At 40.6% G+C, this 24883-nt stretch overlaps 2 protein-coding genes across 6 annotated transcripts in view; both read left to right on the top strand.

Annotated features, from left to right (window-relative positions):
- Positions 1–17089: 17089 nt before the first annotated feature.
- On the top strand, positions 17090–21685 carry cxcl14 (chemokine (C-X-C motif) ligand 14). Its single transcript, XM_062475851.1, has 4 exons — positions 17090–17402; positions 18153–18258; positions 19813–19926; positions 20286–21685. Exons 1-4 carry the CDS (start codon positions 17339–17341, stop codon positions 20299–20301), a joined length of 300 nt encoding a protein of 99 aa, XP_062331835.1. The 5' UTR covers positions 17090–17338; the 3' UTR covers positions 20302–21685.
- Positions 21686–22447: 762 nt separating this feature from the next.
- The window catches only part of fam13b (family with sequence similarity 13 member B), a 29974-nt gene continuing 27538 nt past the window's right edge, over positions 22448–24883 (top strand). For 3 of the 5 annotated variants that reach the window (XM_062475903.1, XM_062475901.1, XM_062475902.1), the window contains exon 1: positions 22448–22653. The gene's annotated coding sequence lies outside the window, so the exon portion shown is untranslated. The remainder of the gene's footprint in view (positions 22654–24883) is intronic. The other 2 variants (XM_062475904.1, XM_062475907.1) reach the window with 1 other exon arrangement.

Raw genomic sequence — 24883 nt, 5'->3', positions numbered from 1 at the left:
AGGACAACCCAAAAACGAAAATATATCAGAAAAATGATGCACCGGGTGCACATCACAAAGTAAATAAGTAAATAAACTGAAAAGATGCCTATCCATATTTTTCTAGGCCTACCCAAAAATATTATTCTGCCTACGCCCCTGTCCCTAACTGACCATTTTTACAACAGGGGACAGGGCAGAAAGTGCCAGTATTTGTGCCAGCGTAGTGTTGTTGCAGTTAGCACATTGCCAGTGTGAAAAATGTGGAAAGTTACCCCAAACTGTCTGTTTGGCAAGATGGCATCCTTGGTTGTGTGTTGTTGCATGGAGGAGTGCATCACAGCAAGGAGTTTAAATTAGACAATTTCAGGCTTTGAGAACTGTGAAGTAATCGCAGCAAGGTGTCCTCTCACCTGTCGGGTCCACACACTCGCACAAACACACACATCTACAATCTTGCACACTCAGCACACACACACACACTCCAAATGGCTTCCATCTGTCCCTCACATCCAGGCTGTTTGGCAGTAGAAGACCCAGGAACCCTAGCGAGCAGTGATGTCAGTGGCCCACGAGGCCCCACATGCCCATCCAGGCAGGCAGGAACAGAGAGGTCACACACAGCACAAACTCCTCACATCACACTCCCACAGCAAAGAGCTGTTCCTTGATTTGTTCGGAATGACACGAATGAAACGCGATGTTTGATGTGATTGTGATGGAGCTAAATCCCATGTCCAGAAGTATAATCTACATGACCCCTTGGCACCCAGGCCTAGCATGCCATTAGCCTACACACTTACTGGCAGCTGTGTGTGTGTGAGTGTGTTTGCACGTGTATCAGGCTTTGTCAAAGGAAAAAAGAGCCAACGATTAAAAAAAGAAAGGCTTTTACAAATTTGTTGGATTATGAGATCTGCTTTCACATAGATGAATAGCGGGTGTTTTTAATGTAGATTTATTTTCATAAATCTATCGAATGTACCTTCTATGTATGTACTAAAGCTGTGTATAATACGATTTATGTGGATAGTATACAATAAACATAATATAATCACATCCTATTTGTTAGTTAAATTACAGCAACAAATTACATGAGGTCTTCCATCTTCACCCAATCATATTTCATCCTTTGTATTATGTTCTCTTTAGTTACTGTTCATTTTGTATAAATTATTGTTATTCCTGTTCTGCTGCAATGGTGCAACAAGAACAACACTATTCTATCCATTCATCCATCCAGGGCTGGCCCAACACAATAAACAAACCAAACATTTGTTTAGGACCCCGCGATTGGTTCTGGTTCCCCGATAAATAGAAAGAAAGTTTTATAATCCCCAGCATCAATGACTGCCTGCCTGACGTGTATAATCCCTCCAACCAGAGCATGCATCCCTTAGGCCGTCCAGTTAGATTAGTTCCACAGCAGGGGACTACGAGGGAAGCAGCAGCCTACTTTTTGCCTAAATAATGCAAGCAACGACTTTGATGTGGGTTTGTGCGTATGGGTATTTATATATGTGTGTAGGTGCTTGTGTGTGTGTGTGTGTGTGTGTGTGTGTGTGTGTGTGTGTGTGTGTGTGTGTGTGTGTGTGTGTGTGAAAAGGAGAGAAGGAAAGAAGATGATTGTTTGTGTCACTAAGGCTTCTGGGTGCACAGATACATGCATGCCACTACCGACATGACAACACCTGTAGACCATCACGTCAATTCATACATCAAGGTATTGACAAATACCGAGCTAGCAAGCTAACCAAATGGGGACCCATATCGACCGGCTATCTTTAAAACGTGTTTATATTTTGATATTTTTTTCAACAACAAAAAACCTAAACCTTTTATCGAAATTATTTTTAAATTATTATTATTTTTTATTTTTTTAAGTCAACCTTTCCAAACTTTACAAAAAAAAGATTCAACCTTTCCAAACTTTTTCGAAAATATTTTTTCAACCTTTCCAAACTTTTTTTCACACACAGTGAAAGGAGAGGAGAGGGGACAACAGAGAAGCCTAAAACAGAGAAACGAAAATGTTTACCTTTACAAAACCTTTTTACTACAGCCCCACCAAGAATTGTGTTAGCCCCACCATGAAAGAAGCAGGAAAATTGTGTATTGACATTAAAATTCAGACATTAATTTGAGCAACACATGAAACTGTATGGATTACAGGGTTGCAAATATCCTAGACCCATGTAAAAATGCAAAAACACACAAATGTACATTTTGGAACATCAAGTTCAGGAAAGTTTTTCAGGAAAAAAGTTAGTTGCGAGCCCTGGACCAGAGATCCTAGATGTTGATCATTGAGATGTGGCTCAGAAAACTGTATGGTTGATCTTGAGTTGGATGAGACTGGGGACTGGGATGAAGGCAGTGGTGGAGGGGGATGGAGGCTGTCAGGGGAGTGGCTCTCTGATGGGGAGTAAATCAAGCAAGTGGCTGCATGTGAGGCCGGTGTCAAGGCCGAGTTCTCCCATCACCGGCTGTGTGAAACTGCACTATCAATCTGAGTCATGCTACTGGATTCCTACACACAGAAAACATAAAGTGGTGACGATCTGGAACCAGTATTTATGGATGTGTTGTGCTCTAAACAAAGAGAGGTTTGAGATTCCAGTCTGCTGTTACCTGGATGAGATGGAGCCGACATTCTGGAGTTCGGTTTGACCAGTGGACCACGTGTATGAGCTTCCACTTTACAAGCATGTACACACACACACACTTTGACTCAAGGACGTATGATCCATCCATCTCAGTGTGTGTGTGTGTGTGTGTGTGTGTGTGTGTGTGTGTGACCTCGTAGCACACATCTGAACCCTTGCAGGTGTGTGTGGGGGGGGTTAGATATCTCCTCTAATCCTGAGGTGGTGTGTGTGGCCCTCCTGCTAACTGCTCTGATGGATGAGCAGGGAGCAGGAAGAAGAGAAAAGCTGTCAGCTCTACAACATCTTTTACCATGTGGACTGCAGGAGCAGCCCGTGTCAACATGCATGCACATACACACGCCCGTTGGTTAGATTATCTCGGTTCAGATTTAAAAGGAGGATTCTGCTAAAACTGCTGATTGTTTTGATGATCTTTGTGAAAATCAAAGAACACACTTTTTGCCTGTCTGTACCTGTGTGTGTTTGTGGCCCTTTTCCTGTATACATACGACATTGTTTTCTGTCGTATGTGAAGGGAATGATGAAACTGTGTCCACGATATGATCACGATCACAGAAACCTGGACATGGGACCAACCTGACAGAGTAATCAAATGATTGATGGGAAATTGAGAGTTGAGCATTACAGTTACACAGAGCTTTGAAGACTGGTGATGAGTTATTTTCACCAGTTTTCTGCAGTTAATATCTTGACTGAAGTCAAAAACATGTCAATAGTTTGACATTAGGATTGAGGTCAGGATCGCTCAGACTGTATGACATCATCGTGTAATTGGTGCCAGATCACTGCTGGTTGATTTCCTTTCCTCAAGCCAGAACCTTTTGACAGTTGATAATCACAGTCAAAATGATGATGATAATGACGCACATGTCAAAGTAATGTGTATTTAATCAGCCAATCCGTGCTACAGGCTCTGACTATACAGGAAAAGGGCCACAAACACACACAGGTACAGACAGGCAAAAAGTGTGTTCTTTGATTTTCACAAAGATCATCAAAACAATCAGCAGTTTTAGTTTAGATTAGATTTCTCTTTGTTGTTGTCCACAGTATGAGTACAGAGCAAATCAAAAGTGCAAATAGTAATAGATATGCAAATAGCATGCATACACACACACACACACACACACACACAGGTACCAACAGGTTCTGAACATAAAAGACACAGATACAGGCGTATCACAATGGAAAGACAAACTGACTGATTCAACTTCACGTGACATTCAGTTTTCATGCATGTTTTGTAGGTCACGGTTAAACAAATAAACTGTGAATGGACTGGTGAATCATACAAGACCACTCCTGTGGAGAGCTAGATCACTGAGACTAATTTCTTGGTCTCCCGCCAATGTTTCTATGATGAATTTCCTCTTTCTGGCCTATTTTCATTGAAATTATTTTCTACTACACACACTCCCACGCACAAACACAAGCATCCGCACAATCAATCATTCACACTTTTCATCGTAATTGTTCGGACCTTTCTTCCTGTGTTTGTTTCATTTAAACTCTTTTTGATTCATTGAACATCCATCCTTTGTTTTCCTGTCTTTGGTTTCAAATCGCAGCACCTTGCTGTCCTTCCCTTGTCCTTTTTCCCATCATCCCCAACTTGTCTTTCAAATTCACCTTTTCCCGTTCAGGAGATCGGCAACATCTACAGGTCTTACGTACGCTATTGTATAATTAGTCATAAGCCCACTTGTCGGTAATAGGAATGTAACATCGCCTTCCAATGCATTGAACCTGGGGGCTCATTCAGATGTATATACAGTGTATATACATAATACATATATACATAAAGTGTACTGTCATTTTTGTGCACTTACTGTACTGAGTGTCTAAATTGTGTCTGCCTGTGGTAAATAGATTGAAGGAGGGACGGAGAGAGTCCTGAGGTTTACTTCAGTGTCTTGTTTATGGAAAATTCCAGTGTTGTCAAGGTTGTAAAGAAAACTGTTATGCAATCTGCACCTTTGTGTGTTCTAACAGATCTCTCTGGGTCTGTAGTTACTCGAATATGACTGTTGCACGCTATCCACCACAAAGGGAGAAGGGTGGAGAGAGCCAGATAGATGTAGAATTTAGCAAAACAAAATGTGCAGGCAGAAAAGCTTGTGAAGAGCAACAGATTGAGACACTAGAGGAGCAGAAAAATGAAAACCAATGTGTGATAAAGTTAAAGGAGTAGAGTGGAGGGTGTCGTGTCCCTGCCCCCCCCCCCCTCCCCCTCCTCCCCCACCCCCTCATCCTCCACACAGACACACACACCCCCCACCCCCCTGGGCAGAGCCATCTGGTGAGGCTAGTGCCAGTTTCTCTAGAGCATTTATCAGGCCTGCACACAAGGCACAAAGAGACTAATAAACTCCATAGCAGGGGATAATTAGCCAGGCAAGGATTCCTAACAACACCAGACCAATGCCAATAGATGGCCATTAGTTCGACTTATACAACAGACCCCGCCTGCTGGTGTGGACGCTGCCAGTTGCCGAGACAAGAATGCTAAGGCGGCGAGGAAAAGAGTGGTTGAGAAATGGGGTCACGAAAGAGGTGCACTGGGGCTTTAAGGGTGCAGAGTCGTAAACATGTCTGGCGAGCGGGGTGTTGAGTTTTATTCTTGGGTCAATAGTCATTAGGAAATTCAGGCTTTCTTCAGTGAACAGTCTGGTCCTTTCTGGTTTAAGCAATTAATACAATGTAAATGTTTCCGTATACAAATACCATATTTCTTCGATTAAACGCTGCAGCGTTTATTATACAATGTTCATTTATGGTGCAGCGTTTATTTGAGGGTGGGTGTTTAATTAGTAAGAGAGATTTAGAGAATTGTAGCTGCAGTGCGGCCATAGACAAACAAAGAATAGACAAGGAGGTCAAACACAAAGCCTAGTGTAAAATTGAAGCCGCGCGTTTAGTCGGGAGTACAAGTGCGAACCATTCACAACGCTTTTACAAAGACCCAACTTACAATGCTTCGTTGCTGGCATTGTGACAAATGAATCACGCAAACAATTAGACTGTCGTGTAATTTTTTTTGGTGCGGCGTTTAATCGAGGGCGGCGTTATTACACAATGTTCATTGTTTGTGCTGTGTTTATTCGAGGGCGGCGTTTATTCGAAGAAATACGGTACGTATTTGCATGTTAAATTGCTGTAAATTAGGAAAAAAAATGTCAAATGACTCATTTCAAGTAGCAAGTTTGAGCTTAAATTCCATTTCAATAGACACTTTCTTTAGACACTCCCATAAACTCCACCAACTACCTTGAGGCAAAGTTTATTGTGTGAATACAATCGCCTTTACCTTGCAAAACAATTTAAAACTGATTGCTTGAGTAACTGTTGTGACTACGAATGTGACTTACACCCACCTAACACCCACCTTAAATTCTAACGAGGATCAAACTGGTTTTGTCTGACACCTGTCAACACAAAAACAAAATTATTTCTCTCTCACAGACACATTTCTTTATCTTAATTTTCCCTCTCCCACTCTCCTCTTCTCCATAATTCTCTCAGTCTGTCACTATTTCTTTCCTTCCCTCTCACTTTCACACACATTGTTTCTCTGTCTTTCTTTGAACAGATGGTGAGTATCGCAAAGGCCTCTTCCAGGGTATATGTTCATACAGACATTCATTTTCATAATATTTTCATTAAAATGTCCCCTAACCTTGTATAGCCAGCCCTAAAACTCTTCGAACCAAAATACTTATATCTAACACATTTTAAATATGGCTTAAAAAAAAAGAAAAAGCTTGCCTTTTCTGTACTACAGTACATTTATGGTGTTGCAGACAAACCTGTTTTACAACGTGGTGTGGTTAGCAGAAATCTTGGGAAGGTTTTTTTTTTACAATGTGTGCATTAGTCAGGAGATTAACATACAGTCAAAAGAAGTCCATTAGAAATTAAGGACTTTCAAGTGTTTTGATGTCATAGGCGAAGCTATAATTTAGATACTTTCTCTATCTGTGTCTGATTATGTAGGAATTGAGGACCGGGTTAGCCAGTCAAGCTAAATGAGCCTAGTCAGACAGTTGTTATATACAGTATCCTCAGGCATTGGTTTATCGTGCCTTACCAAACCAGCTCTGAAACAAATGTTCAATACCCACAAGACTGGTAACTTCAATATGCTGCATCACAAGTCATACACTGCGCTATACATCAACGGTACACAATGTCTGCTCCCAGCAGCCCTGCTCCAGTTGAGATTTATTCCATATTATAGGGGTTGTATATAACTGTGCTCCATCTGTCCTTGAGCCTGTCATTGGGGCAGCTGTTGGACTGCACTGTGTGGTATATAACAGTACATCAGGGGGGCCTTCTGAGAGCTCGTGAAGGAAATAATATGTAAAAAAAAAAAGAAAGATTTTTTTTTCTCCAATTTCCAATAAAAATTAGCAACATGTATTCGAAAAAGTTTGAGAAAGCATAGGTTTCCATTTCATTTGGTAGCATGTTCTTTGTGTCACAAATAACAAAAGTGTTTTTCTCATTTGATGTTATCTGTCATAAGCTATACTGTGCAGCATGAGGTCAGTGAAGGTGTCCTGGTTTGTTGCCTGTGTCCACCTCCACGTGGTCACCTTGGTAACTGGACCTTTCTGGAACTGATGAGGTCACCAGGAGGTGTGATCACCTGCTGTTAGCCTGATTAGAGCGCTACAGGCCCATCCACACACCTCTACCTGTACTTGTGTGTGTGTGTGTGTGTGTGTGTGTGTGTGTGTGTGTGTAAGACCACTCTCCTTGCATATGTGTGAGTGTATATGTGTGTGTGAGTATGTGTGTCTGTGTGTGTGTAAGACCACTCCCCTTGCATATGTGTGTGTGTGTGTGTGTGTGTGAGTATGTGTGTGTGTGTGTGTGTGTGTAAGACCACTCCCCTTGCATATGTGTGAGTATGTGTGTGTGAGTATGTGTGTGTGTGTGTGTGTAAGACCACTCCCCTTGCATATGTGTGAGTGTGTGTGTGTGTGTGTGTGTGAGTGTGTGTGAGTATGTGTGTGTGTGTGTGTGTGTGTGTGTGTGTGTGTGTGTGTGAGTGTGTGTGTGTGTGTGTGTGTGTGTGTGCGTGCGTGTGTGTGTGAACGTGCATGAACATGGGGTATGGAAAAATATACATTATTCTATATATGACGATTATCGTATGTATTTCATGAAAATGCAAAGTAAAACTAGGTCATAACACAATCTGATGTGCAGTTCCTTTATGGCAAATTTAAGGCAGAGAAATCCATCTCAATACATCAGCAGTATGTCCTTACGTTCCATGGTTGTTTTTATCTTCTATATAATACATCTGACATTACACCCACATTGTAATGTTGGTCATAAAACTATGCCTTTCTTGTCTGTTGACATCAGATATCTACGTGCGTGTTTGCTCTCTTTTCTCTTTCTTCCCGCCTCGTTCTTTCTTCTTCTGCATATCATGTTTCCATCTTCCATTAGGAAGAACTGATTTCAGAGTTGGACCTTGTGTTGTACCTTTTTCATGTGAAACTGGGATTTCCTTTCTTTTGATAGATTCCAGTGGTCTGTGGGACCGTCTGGCCTACTGTCAAATCAGTGAGGAGGGGGGAAGCATGGGCTTGGACTGGATTCTGAAGAGCAGAATCGGTTAGATGTCGTAGACACGATCCTTAGAGTTGTTTTTCCTCTGCACACGTGAGGTTCACTTTCTCCCCCCTCTCTTCCTGCTCATTGGAGGAAGAGGGTCCAGACATATTACAGCAGTCTGAAACAGTCTTTAGTGTTACACTGGGGGGAAGCTTGGACTGGACCAACACTGACTTATGCCTGAACCACAGACACCGTCACCCACTGAGGCCAACATCTCAACAACCGTCATCCCCCGACCACTGTAGAGCATCGTATCGAGTTCAACTCTTTAACTCTGCTAAAAACTGCTTGTAACTCAAAATAACAGTATGCTTACACATTGCTTCGGGTAGAGGTAAGGGCATTTATCTTAAGAAACATGGTCCCAAATGCTTCCAAAAACAATTCATGTTTATTTTTAACGTTGCTTGACAACAACTCCAGTCTTAAGGAAAAGAAGCTACCTTTGCTCATGCACCACTACCCGTGTCGGGTATTCTGCTCTGACAGAAATGAAATCTGAGCCCAAAGCCTTCCAGGAATTCCTTAATGGTATCATTATCTCTCTAAGCTGAAACCCATGCATTTACTTTGGGGTTAGAGTTGGTGCCAACCTAAATGTTTCAGATACCTCTGCAACAGTGAACCCAGACCTGTCTGTCAATTGAACAACTCCTTTGTGACATTGTTGTAACTGAGATTTGTTTTTCACACAGCAGGCATATGCCAGGGAAATGAAAAAATATGTGTGTAAAAAAGTAGTGATTGCCTTCAGGCCAGTCTTATTTAGAGGTTAGTAAAGGAGCCCGGGCTGAGGAAGGTTCATCTGAAAAAGGCGTCCACCTGATACCTAAAGATGAAAACCACCAAACAGAAATGTAAGCTTGTTAGTGACCAGAGAATGTTTGGAAACAAAAAGCTTGAAAAAGCCCTTGGACGTATAGACACGCTACAAACCAAATGCCAAGAAAGCCCGCTATTTCTCTCCAGTCCCCCGAAGTGTATTCCACATGGATTATATAAACCCACGAGTTGTATGTATGAGTTGTAGGACTGTATGTCCCCAGGGAGTGTCCTAGCTTTAAATGATAGAGGAGAAGGTGCCTTCGGGATCCTATTGGACGTCTTGGTGAAATGGCACAGGGCCCATGTGGAGATGGGCCCAGCGAAGGGAGGCCGAGCCTCGAGCACGTGAGGCTGATGAGCATGCACGTGAGCCAGGGCTCCACTCCTGAGGCAGAGAGAGAGAGAGAGGAGAGGGAGAGAGAGGGAGAGAGAGTGGGAGAGGGAGAGGGAGAGAGAAAGGGCGAGAAAGATGCAACTCATAACACTTTTCTGCACTTTTCTCTTCTCTCTTCCTGCTCACTGGAAATAAAGGACATGGTGTTTGACCCCAACACTGCATGGCCCCAGGGCTGTGCAGAGTTATGACTGGAGCAGTGACACCAACACCCACTGTGGTCAGTTTCATAACCAGTCACCCCTCCACAGTGACTGAGTGGTCCGACATGGTCACTATGTAACCACCCTGTCAGTTCTCATTTTACGTTTCTGTGTCTTAACGTTAAGGAGTAGCGTCACACATATGTGATTCTGAACATTCCAACCGACTATTTTCCGATAGACAAAAACTATATGACAAACGCTATAGTATGGCTTCAAAATTTACAATTAGGAGGCTAACAAGTAACACTAGCAGGTAGTAGCATTGCTACGAGTATTATGCTAGGTTGCTAGGTAACGGAAGCTAATTAAAACTAGCTAGCTTCCGTTTTGGAAAAATAACTCACTCCTTAAAAGGTTAATGCATTTAGAGTACATTCGGCATGATATCACGTGCAAGAGCACAGCAGAGAACAAGCTTTTGTGTAATCTGGAGGTGAAGTAAGGTGAAGAGACAAAGTGTCTTCGGTGACCTAGACACTCAAGCTACTGTATGTAACAGCAACATTTTACAATGGTTTTCAGGGGTGAAGTTTGATGGTCTGATAGATAAAGGAGTTCATCAGCAGCATCATTCAATACAGCTCTTAGTCTCCGGGTCTGGTCTGTTGCTTCAGGTTTAGCGTGTAAGTTAATTTAGTCTAGAAGTGGTGGAAATAGGTTGCACAATATGCTCAAACATGTCTTATCATACAGTACACTCCTTTTCTCCTAGTTTAAATGTCAAGTTCCTGATTTATTACTTATTGATCTTATTATTATGTTTTCTGTATGTGTTCAGTAACAAGAGGAACAGGAAACCTTTCTGCCTAACTCCACCTGTCTCTTTTGAAAAAACAGTGGAAACACCAGCAGCCACGCCAGCTTTGTGTGAACAATAGGTTTATCTGCAGCCGTCATAGGATCTTTATAAAGTAAGTCTCTACTTAGGATGCTCTGTTTGCCCAGCGATGACAGCTGTAAAGTGTCTGTATAAACTCTGCTGTCAAATCCTGTCTTCTTTCTTTTACAACGAACAGACAATGATATTGAGGTCAGATTAAATGTGCTGCTGCCATCTTTCAACATCTCTTTACAAAACCCACTTATTGATGCACGAGAGTATATGTTCTCAAGATGGTTATTCAGAAGTATACAAAGCTTCAACTGCAGCATAGACTGTATGTGAGGTGGTTGCATATGTGCCCACTTGACAAGATAATTTGGTTTCAACATTTCAACCACTGAAAAGCCTTTCACTAACTTAGGAATCGTGTTTACCAAATTCCACTATGAGATACAAAGTTTTGAGACCAACATTTTTGGTCTTGATAAACTCTATGAACATGACCTGCTGTCACCTTTTACTTCCAAAACACATATATTTTCCATCACTGGCTCAGTCTAGACATGGAACATGGTCTATTATCTTTTGTAGATCTCAGAGTTTAGTGTGGTATGGCACTTTTCTGTTCCCAGTTTTTGTAAAAAGCTCTTGCTGTCTAAATGAAAGACTTCCTGAAACTGACTTCTTGTCAACATGCAAATTGCCATACTGGGAATCCATAGAAAAATACAGTTACTCAAAAGGCCCTAGCATGTCATGTAGAGATATGCGTGTTGACTGAGACAGTCATAATTGAAGTACGTCACTGACTTCCTCAACCACAGAGGAAGAAGAAAGGGTACATTGTTTTACTTCCATCCTAAAATGAACATGTAATAACTTAAAGGGGGAAAACAATGACTCAGGGACTTGAAAAGCTCATGTCTCTCTGACCAAAAACTGACCAAGTCAAACATGCTACAATAGAAGGTCTGTCCGATCACGCCAACCTAATCTTGCACATCTCGAAGATAATAGATGTATGTCATGATTTCATTCTGACTAAACTCAGCATCCTTGACACATGATTAATCGTCGGACGTCATAGATGCAGAAATTCCTGTATATTTATAACATAGACGCAGACACAGGACCTACAGACTTGAACCTAACTAAGGTGCTTGGTCTGAAATCCTCAGCCTAGTTTATGTCCCCCATGCAATCCCTGTGTCTCTGGTTGGTTTAAGACCAGTCCTCCACTGTTGTCGATGCCATTACACCAATAGGCATCTGCCCTGGCGCGTGCCTGCCATCCTAAGTAGTTTCCCTCTTGCTGGCTAATAATGTGGGCACAAAGCAGCCATTATGGATGATGGAAACCGCCCCCTGGCCACCAAGAGCAGGCCTGCCTCAGACCTTGTGTCTCATTCACAAATAGTTTCCACAGGGGGTCAACAGCAGTTGCTTGGAAGCTGCCTTCCTTGCCCCCCTCAACAGTAAAGGACACTGAGCCAAGGTTAAGCCTAAATCAAAGAAAAAGGTGGTAGCTTTTTATGATCCCAAGAGCTATTTGTGTTACGTCGAACAACCATAATCTCCCAGTTTTTCAAATTCAAGTCCTCAGTTCTGAGTCAAAAACGTTTTTGCTGGAAGTGGGAGGTTTTCTCTTTCGAAAACCTCTCTGCTGGTCAGGAGTGCCTTGCGAAGGACTTTGGCAGTGTTTAATGTTTTAATGTTCCCTTTATAACTTTAATGTACTGAGAAAGGCAATGATACTGATAGTGCTGTAGAATTCAGAAGACTATTTACAAATGTTGACGTGATGGTTAACATTGTTGTGATAGGAGAGAAGATGAGGAATACAAGTAAAGTGGGAAAGCCAAGCAGTATCGGACTCACCAAGGACTCAAGTGACCCGAAAACACTGAACGATAGTATGGGCTGACCTTATATATAGGGAGTCAGGTGGCTGAGCGGTGAGGGAATCGGGCTAGTAATCCGAAGGTTGCCAGTTCGATTCCCGGTCATCCAGGTCCCTGTACTTACTGTAAGTCGCTCTGGATAAGAGCGTCTGCTAAATGACTAAATGTAAAATGTAAATGTAAATATAGCTTAAGATCAAAGTGGAAAAGCCTTTAAAAATGCAACAAGCTCATCAATATGCAATGACAGCCAGAGGAATGCAAAGCTGGGGATCTAGAGTAAATAATGGCATGCTTTTGGGATATCCTTTACTCTCCACATTAAGTATTCAGAAGTCTGGTCACATCACAGTCCATGTGTAGTAACAATTCTTTGCTTACTGATCTACATCACTTTTTTAATCAACTGTCAGGGTGCGATTACTGTCTGTAGGGTATTAAACACCATTACCCACCAGAAATAGGTGGGTAATACGGTTGCCCGGTTGCCTTGATATGGCTGATCACTGCTCTTGGCTGCCATTGGAGAAAGGACGGCAGGATGAGAGAAAAGCAGAGAAGGGATTTCATTGGTGCTCATTCGAGCATGAGCTTGCCCTAAGCTGCAAGAGAGAATATATATTTTATTTGTATTTAGTGCTGTATGTTTGTGTTCAATGTTTGATACTTCTCTTTTCTGTTTCAATGTTTCAAATGAGTTGGCACATGTCAAGATCCCTCCCACTTTGAAGTTCATAAAGCTTAAACACTCCTTTAATGTATTTAGGAGAATCAGTGAAAATATAACTCATGTTCATTATCATTATTCCAGTGAACTCCAAATCCTCAGCCATTACTAAGCATAAGTACATGACAAATGTGTGTTCAAACTAGTTTGACATCCTGAATAAGGCCAAATCACTTCAGCAAATTCCAAAGAAATTTTCATAACGGTCACCTGTATGTTGTAAATTGCTAGTAGTTGCTGAAGGCTTGTAATCATTGAATCCAATTTGGCAAGAATTAGCTGGAGGCAATTGGTTAAGGTTTTCCAGGTAAACAACACCCAGGTTGTTATTGACATTCCTGTATAATTTATATCCATACCACAGTGAAGCCCATCCTCTTCCAGTACACCCTTGAGTCTCTCAGGCTGTTGACAGTCTAATGGATGCACTGGGGCAACTGCAAATTAATATTCCAGAAAGCCCTGATTCAAGAGAAAACTTGGAAACTGAGAAATTCACAACCCTCTGGTCCTCTAGGCCTCTGGTTCAGGTAACATGTGGTTACCATGATACCTTTTTATTTGTATTATCTATCACTTTCTAAATAAATATTTCAATTTCTAAACAGTGGATTGCATAACTGTGGTATGCCATGTAACACAGATCTTACATTTACATTTACATTTAGTCATTTAGCAGACGCTCTTATCCAGAGCGACTTACAGTAAGTACAGGGACATTCCCCCGAGGCAAGTAGGGTGAAGAGCCTTGCCCAAGGACACAACGTCAGTTGGCATGACCGGGAATCGAACTGACAACCTTCGGATTACTAGCCCGATTCCCTCATCGCCCAGCCTCCTGACTCCCCGACAGATCTCTTCTATGTCAAGCGACGAAGACGACAGCATACTTATATAACGGCATCTGTCCTCAAGCAGGATAATGGGGGTGGGGCTGAAAGGGGAAGAGAGACAGTGTGAGAGGAAGAAATATCTAGAAATAAGTGAGAAAGACGGGAGCAAAGAAAGACAGAGAACAGGAAAGCGAGACCACAACAAAAGTGAAGACGTTCAGAAAGACAGCTCGTCTGTGCAGACGGGAGGAAGGTTATGTAAAAGTCTCTTGGATAGGATAGTGTGGACTAGAACACATCTAGTCAACTCACTGTCTCTCTGCTATGCACTAATGACCCCTCTGTTTATGTGTCAAGTGACATAGAGGGGCATTTGGCCAAAAAAGAAAAACATTTAATATGCTTGGTGCCTTCCTTTGTCTCTCTCTGTCTCACTTATACTCCACACTTAAATTATAAATACTCATCAATATTTACCAGAGAACTTTTTCTGTTGCTGTGCAAATCAAAACAATGGACTTCATGGAGTATGGTTTTGTTCTTTCCAATTTTCTCATAACAAAGAATGAACATTAATTTCTTAACCTCAAATACGCTTGCACATAAAAAAAAACATACTTTATGAGAACAGTCCAAAATACAGTATGCACTTGTTGTTTGAATTTCAAAGCAATGTAAAAGTGTTGAGTGAGTGTGTTATGAATGCTGTGTACTGAAGGCGAATATTTCCATTACTGAATACAATCGATTCTGCATAATATCGCTTTTGCACCCAGGCTACTGAGGCGTTCTAAATTGAGGAAAGTCATTTTTGGTGATGAGGGGGTGGTATCTTGTAACCATCTTACTCACTCCCTTGTCGTTTTTCACATTGTCTGATAAGGCTGTCATCGTTATTGTCAATTAACTCCCAACACCTGCAGACCATTACCGCCTTGTCTGAACACATCGGCTAGCGAGCAGAGGAATCTGACAGAGCAGGGTGACTGAGCTGTATTCATTATGGCTCCAACCGTTCTCTGTTATAGATCCTGTTAGCATTCTGTCTTCCTGTGGCTGGGTGGACTGCAGTGCATTCGGTATTAACATTTCGTCACATTGAAGCCTTATTCTAAAATGAATCAAGTTAATTATCCCCCCCTCATCAATCCACACAACGCTCAATAATGGCAAAGCGAAATCAGGTTTTAACTTGTCCTGAACCCTCTGGAGAAACTTGTCTTCACTTTCTTTACTTGTTTATGGAAGGGTAGGGGGTACTTCCCTGCCAATGTTTATAATGTAATGATAATAGCCTTCCGGTTACTATTTCCCTCAGTTCTCCTGTGGAATAGATGGTGGTTGTGGTGGTCATCACTTGTGAAGCCACTCCAGACAAGGGTCTTGAGGAAAGGTCCAAGATGTCACCTATCTTCTCCTCACTAGAGACTGCAGGACATAAAGGGTTTGGTGAAGCTATAGGATACTGGCATTGGCATACCTTGTGGCCCATAATTGCTAACTCCTGCAGGCCAACAAGAACCAGAATATGGGCTGCTTGTCTCCTTCTTTAGCAGTTCTCTAGCACCAGACTCTGAGGTATGTTTTCGGGAGGTCTGTTTTGGGTTTCATAGCAGGACACCATGCTCTTTTGTGTGTGTGTGTGTGTGTGTGTGTGTGTGTGTGTGTGTGTGTGTGTGTGTGTGTGTGTGTGTGTGTGTGTGTGTGTATGTGTGTGTAACATGCATGCATGTGTGTGTGTCTACCAACATTTGTCACAACTCTGACACTCAGGGTGGACGAAGAATTCTCCACTTTGTTTGGCTTAGAAATAAACGTTACTTTAAATGGTGAATTAAGTCTTGGGAGCGTACTCTTGGCAAGTGCATTAAGAGCACTGAAACACTGAACAGGTGAACTGTAATTTTTTTAATAGTTTACAACTCAGTAAATATTTGAGCTTATGTGTATCTGGTGTGTGCACCTAAAACACTGCTCTACTTCTTTGTGAAGACAGTCTGAGATGGATAGAACACAGTGAATGTGTAGCCTACTAAATTGGGTTATAAGCAGTTGTTTCATCTCTTTGAATATCATTATTGTTGGTTGGTTGTTGTTGTCTAATGAGAAAGGATGGCAAAGATATTTTTCAATTTTCAGTTTTTTTGAGTGTTTGACATTTAGAAGCCACCTGACATATAGAAATTTGACCCATGATTCATTGTGGATAGAGAGGCTACTGCCAACCCGCTACAAGAAATGCATGAACATCATCAGCATCCTAATCAGCTCCACTAAATGGAAATGACAAATTCTATCAGTCTCCTGTGCATGGAGTCAAATAGGCCAAATGTTAACCAGAATCCATGGACTGACGTAAGGGGTTAGCTTCACTATTCATTTGCTTGCAGTGCACTTTCCTCTTGGCATCCGAGAGGCAGCAGACAGATGTTTCATGGCCACAAGTTTGAATGATGACAGCCAGAAGCCGATTGGATGGAGGTTCAGGCCATGAAGAATGGTGCAGGCTAATGAATACGGTTTCATCCCTAGCTCTTCTCAGGGCTATCTCTTACAAGGCTAAACTAATGCATGGTGGGTTCGTTTCTTTTCAAACAACGGTCTTCTTAGTTCTGCGCTCTTTGTGAAGTCTGTTATTCTGTTAAAGGTATTGCAGTTTCTAGATGTGCAGATGACGTTTTATTTTTGAATATAGTTATTAAAGAACAATATTTAGGAGCCTTGGACAATAGAGACGATATTCTTTATGAACACAGCTTGATTTACCCCAAACAATGTCACAAGGCTCAATTTAGCCATGTCTTTTTTGCCAACATTAATGTAGTTACACTCACACAAATAAACACACATTTTCTTCTAACAACGAGTTGCAAATAACTCTGCCATTGTCTAATAACTAATCTGTCCTACCACAATAATAATTTGGTAGACTACGTGTTTACCTTTGCACTAAATGCAAAAGTAGTTGTTTTTCTATTACTGACCGCCCTCCTCGTGTAGGCTTTGCCACACTGAAGTTGAAAGTTCTTCATTCGTCGGTTGCCGTGCATATTAATGAGGCGGGGAGCGGGGCTGGTTTTTAAAAGCTCCAGCTCAGGAACACGTTGAAGAGATGGCAGCACTGGCGACGTGAAGTGTGACAGACATACGATTAGGAAGCGCACAAAATTAAAGAAATAACACGGACTCCAAAGAGCTTGAAAGTAATCGAAGAAAAAGAGCAACTCGCGCCTGGTACCTTTGAAATTAATAGCAGTCAAGAGGATATTGTTGTTTGAGGGAATTTATACTACACCGACAAAACCATCTGGTTTTTGTTTCGGAAATAAAGGTCCATCAGCAGAATGCGTCGGTGTACAGCAGCGTTACTTCTGTTAGTTATTGCTCTATATTCTCTCCATGTAGAAGGTAAACGGACACTATTTTACATTTATTTGAAACGATATATTTTATTTATGCTTGTTGCTCGGTGCTTAAACTAATGCCATAGCCTACTGTATATACAATTATTATTGTTTGTTTGAAATGTTGGTTCTGTAACCTAAAATAGCCTACCTTTATTTCAAAGTTAAGCCTACTGTTCCATAATCTACCAAGATTTAAAACTCACCGTTTTTCTCTGGGTATTGCTGTTTCTTTCAACAGGGAGTCACAACAGGGGATAAAGTTTCATTTTCAAGCATTCTAGCTTTTAGGACAACAAACTTCAGTCATGGAAATAAATGTGTCAAATGTGTGTATGGTTGGGAGTTAATCATGTTGAACGCTGAGGATTCATTGAAATGAGTAATGAGTAATCCATGGAGATTTAGGTTAGGTTATGTTACTTCAAAGAACCACTGCTGACACCCAGGTGTATACAGAGTTACAACACACAATTAAGAATTAGATTGGAATTATACTTTTGACCAAAAGTGTACCAATATTTAAGTACAGGTGCATGAATGATCCACAATCACAAAGTGGCTTATTTGCATAACCAGATGTGGAGATCATGTGGAGACCTTTGGATAGAGACATGTTTACCTCGAAATCCATGTCATAGTCCGTCAAATGAAAACTGGAGTGTAAATTAAGCTGTATGGGCCTAATTGCTTCCACATATTTTGTAATATGTACTTTTATGACAATGTGTTGCTTGTCATTTCCCCTTTCCAGCCTACAAGTGCAGGTGCACAAGAAAAGGGCCAAAAATCCGTTACAAGGATGTTCAGAAACTGGAGATCAAACCCAAACACCCCTTCTGCCAAGAGAGGATGATCTTGTGAGTACTTTAATAACTATACCCCCTAACTCTTACTCATTATTTCTTTTTACTACATTTCATTACATTATTATTGCTGTAGAGTAGATATTTCAATAGGGAACGTTTCTTGCTAGTTGAATCTGAATACAGCTCCCCATTCAGAAATATCCTCTCAGAGTTTACAGCAAAATTTAACATTTTACATTTCTCATACCTCCCCTTATCTTATTTATACAATACAAGGTTCCAAAACATTGCTTACTGATCTCTGCCAAATTGCAGACACATATTGTTGGATTGAGAGGTCTGGGCATCCTATAAGGATTTACCCCCCCCCCACACCCCCACCCCCCTTCTTCAGATTGAAGACAATGACTTGTCATTTGTTCAGTTGGTTCTAAATGGATTTAAATTAGCCTATTACTGTCAGATTGAAGGACCCTATTGTCAAACAGACGCAATTGGTATTTCACATAACCTATGAGTCATTTTTGGTGTAAGGCTTACACTGTACGCGATCCTCCCTTCAACAAATAAGATACTAGGTCTCCCCCTGCTGGTCACTTTGTAAAGAAACGTGTGTTGAAAGGAGACACAGAATTACATACAGAACTGGTACTGATTACAGCAGATTGAATTTGTTTAATCATAAGAACACAGTATATGGTATAAAAAGACAAACAACAGTTGGCTTAATCATTTTCGCTTCACAGTGCAGGCCTTTGAGCCATTCAACAGTGGAGGCCTGAAGGGCTGATGCTGGCCTATTTGCATGAGATGGTGGCCACGGGCCACTGTCCCTCTGTGAAAAATGAGACCCAGCGGGCTCCGGAAAGAGAGTCCCCTTCTCTCTTTTGTTGAAGCCATTGGCTTACGGCTCGGAGTTTAACATTCTGGGAGGCCACCTCAAGTCATGCAGGGTCTCTGCCTCTAGCTCCCAACTTCAATCGACTGTTGGGTGGTGGTAGCTAACCAGATTACCCAGGGCCTCTATTGGCTCCACAGGTGAATAATCAAAAGACGAAAGCACCAGTAAGAGGGGAATTTGTAAGCGTCCCCTGCAGAGAAGCCGTGGGACAGCCTGAATATTGTTATCTGTTTACTACTGTTGCTATGACATGTGCTGTGACAGAAGCAACAAAAAACGAGGCGCAATTAGGACTGGAAAGCACATTGCGTAACTTAAAATGGAGGCTATGAAGGGACAGTAACCATCTAACCATTTGGGGGGGATTTCTTCACTCGATTGCGTTCCCGTCTTTATTTCTCCTTTGGTCTAAATATGTTTCAACATCTACCCTGAATGTCAGTGCGATTATACACGCTGGTAGAACAGCATATCCAAAGTCTGTTTGGAACTACTGCCTTATCCTCCAATCATGGTTTACCATTCATGGGAAAGGAATAGACCGAACCATTCCATATAGCCTGTGTGAGTTATTTCAAGGTGTCTATCCCTTTAGGAAGTACTGGGTAGAGTTATTCCGTGTTTGAATCAGACAGAGTTCATGCCATTTAAACAATATAATGATATTATAACTATATATTGAATCCAAACCTCTGTTTACCCAGTGTGACCATGGAGAATGTGACACGGTTCAAAGGTCAGGAGTATTGCCTGCACCCGAAATTGCAGAGCACCAAGAACCTTGTCAAGTGGTTCAGGATCTGGAAGGATAAGCACAGGTAAGTGTTTGTGATGAACTTTTTAAGGTCCTTGGTGGTCAACCCCTCCAACCTAGATTTATAGTAGAAATGTTGCATTGGAGTTTGTGGGTATACCATCTAATCCTTATTGGGAGACATGCAAATACTGAGAAATTGGAAAACTGGGAAATAGGAGAATTTTGTTTTTGCACCTCCACATTGTAGGCTGAAATTATTTTATATTGATATAATTATGTTTATGCACACTTTACATAAATCGCTTATCACTCTTTGCTTATTTGGAAGATAGATTATCGTATGGGTCGTTACAGGAATGCAGATGGAGACTGGGATGTCTGGTCTTTGATTGTGTTGAACACTTCCTGTTTCTTCTCCAGGGTGTATGAGGCCTAAAAGCATGGATTACCAGCAAAAATAAATCAAGTGAGAAGATGAAACAACGTCAACAAACAGAACAGTTTTTACGTGAAATAGGAGACAGAATGTCCACAACCAGTTCTTCCTCCCCAGGAGTGAGGTTTTTAACATACGCACAATATGATTTAGTTGACAATGAGGCTAGTAGCTGTAATCACAAAAGTAATTTCCAACTGTTATAATGGTCACAATTCGACAATTGCAACATACAAGACTGTTTACCCATTCAAACATCTCTAAAGGAAAATCCCTTGAGGAAGGTTGAATAAGTCTTGACCAAGATTTTGGATATGATACATGAATCACGTGTCTGTTCTGAGGTTAGAGTATATCATAGAATTTAAGTCTTGTAGCACCAAGGAGTTATATGATTCTTGTTGTAACCATGCCATTGATTGAGAAGGTTCTCCCTAAGTTTCTGTTAGTGCAAAACTGATGTTTAAAACTTACAGACGCAAAGGGACGAGGTAACAATGCAGGCTCTCATTCCTAAATAATAAGACCAAGACCAAGTCTGTGTTTTGTCATCATTTATGACAAAATATTTTTTTTTTCAAAGAGAGATGGCATAAATGATAGGCTACAGAAGCATCTAGCACACTAGATGTACAACATGTAGAGTATGTTGTTCTTTACAGTATATTGTGCCATTCCTACATCCAAGTTCATGAGTTGTGTATAATATAAATATTATGAACCTAAAAGGTCCTCTATCATATGAAAAGCTGGTCAGATTTGTTATTTCTGCACCCAGTGTCGATCATTGGTATACGGTTATTGTATAAACATAGTCATTGGTGATGTTTTGTATCAGGATTTATATCTATTCTGTTTCACTTGTAACCAACCTGTAAACCAAGTTTTGGGAGTTTCCTGAAATATGTCATATTCACTTATTTTTTAAGATACATTTGCTACAAATGCACTACACATAAAGGAAGCAAACTTATTAAGCAATATCTCAGTGTATGACTTTCAATAGGAAAATATGGATAATTAATTATTGAACTAAATTGCCCTGCAAAGACAACATTGTAGAGGTCTGACCTTAAACGTTTCTTCATGACAACTTATACAGTTAAAGTTGTGGTTATTTTGTAAACTGTTGATACACATTCTTGATTCAAATATATATACAAAAGTATATATAAATAATCACTATGTAAATAGAGCAATAGCTTGTTAGTGACAATGAATTCATCTAGGACTTCATAGCAAAATGTGTTGTATTACTGAGTTGTTTTGCTATTTAATTGTAATTTTGGTCAAATGTTGTTTGAACTGACACATCAAACACATTATGTAAACATTCCAATGTGTGTAAATCAATAAGCACAGCAATAAACAATGTCTAAAACAATTTAACTTTTAGAATTATTTCGTTGGGTTCCAACTCACTATAATACAGTACGATATTTTCATATTCATATTATTGATCAATGTGGTCTTACAATGGCAAACTGTGGCTAGGTGGCGCTACTGAACGAATGTTGGATGTCACCATTAGAACTGCATGAGTTCATACAATTTTGGCGAAGCATATTTGATCTACCACGGATAGTCTTTTTACCTATATGATTCATTGTACTTTACTAATACGTTACAACTACACTATTGTCCTGAACTGGATTGTGTGACGCTTAAATTGTCTTATTTTTACGCAACATTGTTCCTTACTTTACTACTACATTAGCTCTAGTCGCTACTGTACTGGCAGTAGCGCACTCAAACACTGACAATAGAATACACTAGAATTTCAGACAGAATTGCCATGCCATAGTCTATGGCATAGAATGAGAAAACAGTGAACGAAGGTCACAACAAATATAGGAGTGACTGAAAGATTTAATTCTGAAACAATTCGTTATAGGCTATCGTAGTAGTTTTTAATATTTTCGATTTCAATAAACTTTCTTTGCACACGGACAATTAAATACTTTTTTAAACAATTTTTTACTTTTTTAGTTTTTACTACCAATTTCAGTACTTTCAGTTACAATGAGCATTCTTAAAAACCAATAATAAAATCCTGTATCTCAGTGTAGTTTTCGACTTGCTGACTTGTCAATCAGTCAGTGGGTTGACCAACACCTGGAAAGGCGGAGACAAATTTGGCAGCTTCTGTTGTGGGTGTGTGACCAAGAAACATTCTAGCAACGATCCGCAAACGGCATCTGAATAGAAATAATCAGGAACTAAATACTCTCGGATGAGCAATGTTTTCGACGTTGTTTTGTTAATTTTTATCGAAGGTACCGTCAAGTCAGACGTCTGCTTAATGCAAAGAAACGAGAATTGATGCTTTTTGCTCCTGTTGTATTTGACCTGGTAGGTGCAAAAACGTTGGTTAGCTAGCTAGCACTAGTTAGCACAGGCTACGCTAGTGTGTACCGCTTGCTGGTAGAGGTTGACTGTTAAACCCATCTCTAATGCTGCTTCTTCAAGATAGGCTAGCTAGCTAGCGAGCGAGCTAACATTTTTCATGAATTCCAAGATATTTAAGCTGGTTATGTCAATGTTCATTTGTGTCGTTTAAGGGAAGTTAGTTTTTTAAATCTTCTTAACACTATTCACTTTACATAATACTGTAATTGCAAAAGGGTTCGATGTTGGAATAAACAGAGATACAGTCAGTAGCCTATTGGGTTGCTACTTGAACATTCGCTATCTTTGCTGGCTAGCTAGGAACTGTACTGTAGCGTAGTTATAGTCAATATGAAGTGTCCTGCTCAACAATCGGGGTGCAAACGTCAGATCGGGTAACTAGCTGCTAATTGGGATACGGTAGCTCTAGCTCTGTTTCGGTTTTATTTTTGTCCATTGGTTGTTAAACTACGTTTTGCTTTCTGTTCCTCATGCTCATGAAATGAGACGGCTAGTCTAGTCTGCAATACAGTACAGTAGCTAGCTTGCCTAGTTTAATCGGATTTCGAATAGTCTTGTACAGAGAGTACAGTAAACTGTGTTGCTGGAAGATTATGTTGCTACCCTAGCAAGATTGCTAGTAGACAAATCATATTCGATATTGATATCTTATCATTGTAGTTAGTTAACCAAATAACTTAATTATACCCTTAGTTGGGATTTGATCGGTTTCCGTTCTGGTCATTCTCCTTTACCCACCAGCTCACCAGCTCCCGAGATTAGATAACGGGATTTGAAGGTGATTTTTATCCACATTGTTGGAGGTCGAAATGTATTAGCTATTACAGTAGTGTGGAAGCGTTAAGTGTAAAATGTTCATTAACCAAAAAAAAATGTACATGCTCTTTTTATTGCATGTAGACCATTGTTGTTACTCAGCAATAGATACTCAGATGGACTGCTTGTTGCATCATTTGCACTCCCCCACAGTGTGTCTGCTCCAATAACTCAATGTTAACAGCTCTTGGCAAACACAAACTTACTGTGGCATATTATATCTGTCCGAAATAGAGTGGCATATGAGATAGAAATCCCATAATGTGTTTAAGAAATACAACACAACAGCGTCCGACGACGCCAGATGTAGTTTAAGAGCAATTTTAAACAAGCAATTTCTTCGGACTTGCTTGTGGGCTTTAATGTGAAGTCAATGGCCAAATTGAAGTTGTTCAAGGCTAGGCCGCATTTATCATGGGCACAAGGCAACGCACTCTATCCACAGACATAACCATGGAGGACAGACAATTGTCTTTTGATTTGCACAGAATTCCCCCCACTTAACAGTATTACATTTACATTTAGTCATTTAGCAGACGCTCTTATCAAGAGCGACTTACAGTAAGTACAGGGACATTCCCCCGAGGCAAGTAGGGTGAAGTGTCTTGCCCAAGGACACAGCGTCAGTTGGCATGACCGGGAATCGAACTGGCAACCTTTGGATTACTAGCCTGATTCTCTCACCGCTCAGCCACCTGACTCCCTGTATTACTATTGTCAACTATTTGATCTGACATCTGAGCCTGTTTTTTTCCGATTAGATTAGTATTTTCTGGTGTAGATTTATAAAGAGTTAAACATGATATAGCACATTTAGATTAGACTTTTATTTCAGAGGAGCATTGAGGTCTGCTGAGTTAAATTGACCATTGGATTGAACAGTATATTGAATCCTCCCCAAATTCTAATCTTATCTAACCTAGCTATCCTTCACTTATCCTTTCACGATTGTTATCACAGTTGGCAATTATTGGCAATAGTATAATACTTGTTGTTTGAGAAAGCTGCCTTTATGCATGGAAGTAGCTAGAGTTATAGACAATTGGTACAATTAGTTAAATGAAAAAATGAACATAAATATTAGGGAAGGACAGAATTTGCGACCAACAAATTTTGGCTGATAAGCTTATCCCACACACAATATATGAATCCGTAGAAAGCATACTGAATCAGGCTAAAGATTCTGATTTTCAAAACAGTTTTTGGCTTTTCACTGTAGTTATAATTGCAAGCTAATTCAAAAGCAAAATAAAAAACACAATGTCAACATTGTAATGTTTCATTCATATCAGTGCATCCCTAGTAAACATGTCCTAATGTTTTTATAATTGTTTAAAGGGGTCTGATTTAGAGATTA

This window comes from Osmerus eperlanus, chromosome 13 (assembly GCF_963692335.1).
Source record: "Osmerus eperlanus chromosome 13, fOsmEpe2.1, whole genome shotgun sequence".
Classification (NCBI taxonomy): domain Eukaryota; kingdom Metazoa; phylum Chordata; class Actinopteri; order Osmeriformes; family Osmeridae; genus Osmerus; species Osmerus eperlanus.
The sequence above is the reverse complement of the archived record's forward strand: the minus strand, read 5'-3'. Positions and strand labels throughout refer to the sequence as shown.